Here is a 4,992-nt window from a genome sequence, read left to right as displayed (position 1 = left end):
TTTTATTTCAAGTCAAACTATATTATATAAAATGGAACGGAGGAAATATTAGATTACTTAATGGTTAAGACGAGACCAAAAAATTGCATGTATGGGCCACTAATTAGCTCACTTTTGGTTGCTTCATCACTTGCTTGTGGACAAAGTAGGCAGAAAGCTTCCGCACAATGGCTTTTTTACTATTACTTTTTCCCTAGTGTTACATATTATATATAAATATATATATAAAAAATTACTCTTAAAAAGGTGCCAATTACATAGCAAATTTCAAATTGTTCTCTTTTACTTCTTCATTAAGATGGGATCTTTCTTTTCACCTTTTGTCGTTCGTTGGAATATGAAAAAGTTGATTTTCAATTTTCAAATGTAAGACCATAGTCACTTTATTTTTACACATGAGCCCAGTTCATTTTGTAAATGACCAAGAGATCTTAATTCTTTTTCAGTATTTAGTGAAGTTTATTGAATAAGGAAGAATGACATTTTAAACAAATATTTCATTGATATTGGCTATTAAGTGTGTACAATTCTTAGAAGCTGAGTATGAAAAATTTCTTGATAAGAGTGTTACCCAACGTGAATTCAGATTAGTCGAATTCCAATACAGATATAGAATACCGGATGAAAAAACAAAACAAAAAGTTCTTAGAAGCCGGATACTATAAATTAGAGGAAGTATAATGTTAAACCTTTTTTCCAGAAGAAATACATAAAATACTAAGTAGGTCTGGACATGATTTTGGTTGCTATTTGAGAAAAAAAAAGTACTCTTTCCATTTCAAATTTCAAATATGTTATTAAAATAATGGATTAATTCGATAAATACATATTTCAATTTAAAATAATCCTTAAATATATGTATTCTAATTCATATTCCATCATAATTAAAGTAGCTAGAAAATTAAATATAGCATATTGTATTATGTTCTCAAAGGTAGAATATTGATGATTACTTCTTTCAAGAATCTAATTACATCCAAAAAAACAAAAATCAATCAAAATAACAAGATAATTAAGTGGTGATTATTACTAATTATTAAACATAAAAAAAATACCTAAGTTGTTGAACTCCCGATCAAATGATCATCTGGATTTTGTGCTGCATTTTGGATAAATTGTAGTTCCATTCAAAGGAAACTTAAGTTGACAATTTAAGTGCAACCAAAACTTAACAGAACCAAGAATCCCTACTCTCCACCTAGTTCTTGTATTCCCTCTTATATCAAAAACAACTTGTCCCCTTCTCAAAAATAATTCAGCAATTTCTCCTTCTTCGGGTTTCAACGGAATTGGCGATGACTCAACAGGATAATACAAGTCAATCGACTTATTTGAAGGTACATCAAAAGGATCAGCGTTTAAATACGCGATTTTAACACCATGGAAACTAAGTGTGTAACTTGTTTCGTAGAAATTAGCGTGGGCTTTTGAATTGTCATTTTCAGCCTTGATTACAATTGAGACTTTGACTACTAGGACACTTGCCATGTCATATGAAAATTTGTCTAAATGTGCACTTACTACACTCATTTGTGGTATTTTGGGTCGGATCACCATGTACCCAATGAATACGACCATACCCGTGATGATCACGGCTATGGTCAAGAGTGTGCAGATTATAGCTGCACACCAAATTAGTGGATTGGTGCGCCGTTCTGGGCCTAAAACCGGCTTTGGCATTGGTATGAGTAGAATATCTTGAAATTCTCCACTCAACACTATCAGATCACTAAGGTTGACTTTTGTTCCTGCTTGATAAATATGAGTCAAATAATTTCACTTAACACCTTCAGATTACTAAGGCCGACTTTCGTACTTAGCTTGATCGATGAGTAGGTCTTTTAGATTTTACTAAGACCGACATGGGTGGTCAGTAGGTTGTGGTGGTTGAGAGTGGTGACAGAGTGACAACATTAGGAGGAGTACTCAAAGGTTTTTATTTTTTCTAGAGTAGTAGATGTGTGAAGGGTATTTTAGAAGGTGTGTTATGAGGAGGAAGTGTGTGGGTTCTTGGCTTTAATTGTTGGGTAAGGTTTAAGTATCTTCTTTTCCTAGAGATAAAGTTAGCTTAGCTAAAACTTCTGCTTCATACCTTATACTATTAAGGAATAAAAAAAAAAAGTCTTTTCCGTACTTAAATAAAGTGAAAATACCAAACTTAACAAGCCGTTTGCAAGTTTTAAACAACTTTTTGCTCTTGATAATACCTTAACAATGATGCATACTGAGGTGCAAATTAATAGACTGACTGAATTAAATTTGAATAGATCAAATTAAATCGGACTAAAATGTAAATCATAACTTAAACTAAATTTACCAAATTTTAATTGTTATATTTGTTTCTTTTATATATATAAAAAGGGGAAAAAATAGTACTTGATAATATTATATTTTCATTTATTCCGGTTATACAAACATATTCATATTTTGACAAGATTTTTCATAAGACAATTTTGAGAAACATATTAGTCCAATTTTTTATGGACTGAAATAGGTTTGAATAAGCTAAAAAATGAGATGGATTGAGCGGATTCTAATTTTGCAATCTATAAATGAGCATATATATTTCTTTAGATATGTAATTAGGGTGTGGCGGATCTTAAATAAAGACAAAGTAAATTCAATTACAACGAAGTAAGGTATAATTATAAACCAACATGGGTTGTGGTGCACTGGTGGAGTGTTTCACCCTTAACCAGAGGTCTCGGGTTCGAGCCCTAGGTATGGAGAAAATCATGTTTGGGAGCATCACCTTCAAATGGGCCCTGCAGAGCGCGATCCAGATTTAGTCGGAGCTCCAATGTGGGCTCCGAACACCGGATGGGAAACCAAAAAAAATAAAAATAAATAAATAAATATATATATATATATATATAAAATTATCAAATTATATACTACAGAGTATAGAGGGTGACATGAATCGTATGGAGATGGATCCAATTCAAGTCTACATTTATAATATGAAGAGAGAAAAGAGCAGATAATATTTCTATAGCAAGAAACTATGCCCTATTAAAAAGAATCACAGAGAAGAACTAATCTAACCTCCGATCGTTTGGTATGAGAGATAACGAATAATAATATCAGGATAAAATGTACAATTATTTTATCTTGTGTTTGGTTAGAGATATTAGTTATTTCTGAGATTATTTATCCTACCATTTATAATGAATAAATTATCTCATATATATGAAGGGATTATAAGCAGATCTAGAGGGTCGGGTGGGTGAGTCTCTTCAATCAAAACAATGTCATCTGCAAATAGCATATACCATGACACCTCACCTGAATATGATGCGTCAATTCATCCATCACCAAGGCAAACAGAACAGGCTAAACGTTGATCCCTGATACAACCTCATCTGGACTAGAAAGTACTTCGAGTCTCCTTTCACAATTCATACCTAGGTCTTGACTCCATCATACATGTCCTCTATTGCCCTATTATAGGCTATCGATACACCTTTAAACTCCAAACATCGTGAATGAACACCATATGCAAATTCTTGAGTATTATGTTTTCTAGTATAAAATTCTCTAATATTGTATCTGTTTTTTTTATGCAAACTTTGAAGCAACTTAAACGAAGGAACAAAAATCAGTTGTATTAAGGGTGTGTTTGGTATGAATGGAAAATGTTTTCTAATTTTCTTATGTTTGATTGTCTTAAATATTTTCCAAATCAACTTATTTTCTTCAATTTTAAGGAAAATGACCTCCTTTAAAAAATTAAAGAAAACATATTCCAAAATTTTCCTCCAATCTCAAATTACAATTTTTTTCTACACCTCGTACCCCAACCCTCCTCATTCAAAAAATAAATAAATTAAGAAATTTCTTTTTTTAAGAAAATCAATTTATTACCCCTACCCATATCCAGCACTTCCCCCAAAACAAAAAAAAATAAAAAATTAACAATTTAAAATTTTCTTTATGAAAAATAACTCAAATTTTAATATTTTCGATTTTCTTTAACCCTCCCAACTTTGGACTACCCCTACCACCCCCACCCCCACCCCTTCCACAAAATATATTAAAAGTTTGTTTATGAAATAAATTTAACAATTTAAAATTTTAAAAATTTCATACCCACCCTATCCACCCCTTAGCACCCCCTCCCCCCTTCCAAAAAAAAATAAAAAATTAAAAGTTTGTTATTGAAAATATTTTTAATTTTTAAATAAAAAAAATAAAATTGCCCCACAACCAAAATAGATGGTGCCAAAATTCACTCTCCATTTTCATCAAACATCATCCCTCTATTCTTCTCAATCCACTACGACCATGAAATCAAGAACTCATTTTTCAAAAAAAGAAGATGACTTGTTCACTAATACTATAATCTTCTTCACTTTCAATTCAAATATTTTATCTTCCTCATTCCACCCAACTACAACATGTAACATCCCCAGCAAGTTGTGCTACTCATGTGTCTTTTGAATTATTTAAATTCGTAAACTTTATTGCTTGCTGACAAAAAAAAAAAAAGCCTTCATCTTCATTTAGCATAGTTGAAATCGGGGTTATTGAGTGTTTTGTACATCATCTATTTCGATTCATCAAAATCAATTTCAAGAATATTTCCAACCCTTTTTAACAATAACAAATTGATTTGAGCTAGAAATTTTCAATTTGATTGTAGACCCACTTTAAAGCTTGAAGCTTAAACCATCAATGGCGGTAGTATTTTCTCAACCCCTTTCAACAATAACAAATCGATTTGAGCTCGAAATTTTCAATTTGATTGTAGACCCACTTTAAAGCTTGAAGCTTTGTCCATCAATAGTGGTAGTATTTTCTCAACCTCTTTCAATAACAATAAATCAATTTGAGTTCGAAATTTTCGATTCGATTATAGACCGACTTTTAAGCTTAAAGTTTTTTTCCATCAATGGTGTATTATTTCCAACCTATTTCAACAATAATAAATTGATTTGGACAAAAAATGAAATGGGTCTCTTGGTTTTCATTGAAATGATATGCTTCTATGTT

The 4,992-nt window shown here is 31.4% G+C and overlaps 1 protein-coding gene across 1 annotated transcript; it reads right to left on the bottom strand.

Moving 5' to 3' along the window:
• Positions 1-856: 856 nt before the first annotated feature.
• Positions 857-2,086, bottom strand: LOC107063145 (uncharacterized). The gene has a single exon (XM_015314617.1). The coding sequence runs from the start codon at positions 1,678-1,680 to the stop codon at positions 1,084-1,086; it is 597 nt and encodes a 198-aa protein (XP_015170103.1). The 5' UTR covers positions 1,681-2,086; the 3' UTR covers positions 857-1,083.
• Between the last annotated feature and the right edge of the window lie 2,906 nt (positions 2,087-4,992).

Source organism: Solanum tuberosum, unplaced genomic scaffold, assembly GCF_000226075.1.
Source record: "Solanum tuberosum cultivar DM 1-3 516 R44 unplaced genomic scaffold, SolTub_3.0 scf00303, whole genome shotgun sequence".
NCBI classification, from domain to species: domain Eukaryota; kingdom Viridiplantae; phylum Streptophyta; class Magnoliopsida; order Solanales; family Solanaceae; genus Solanum; species Solanum tuberosum.
Note: the sequence above shows the minus strand (reverse complement) of the source record. Positions and strands in the feature narration are given on the sequence as shown.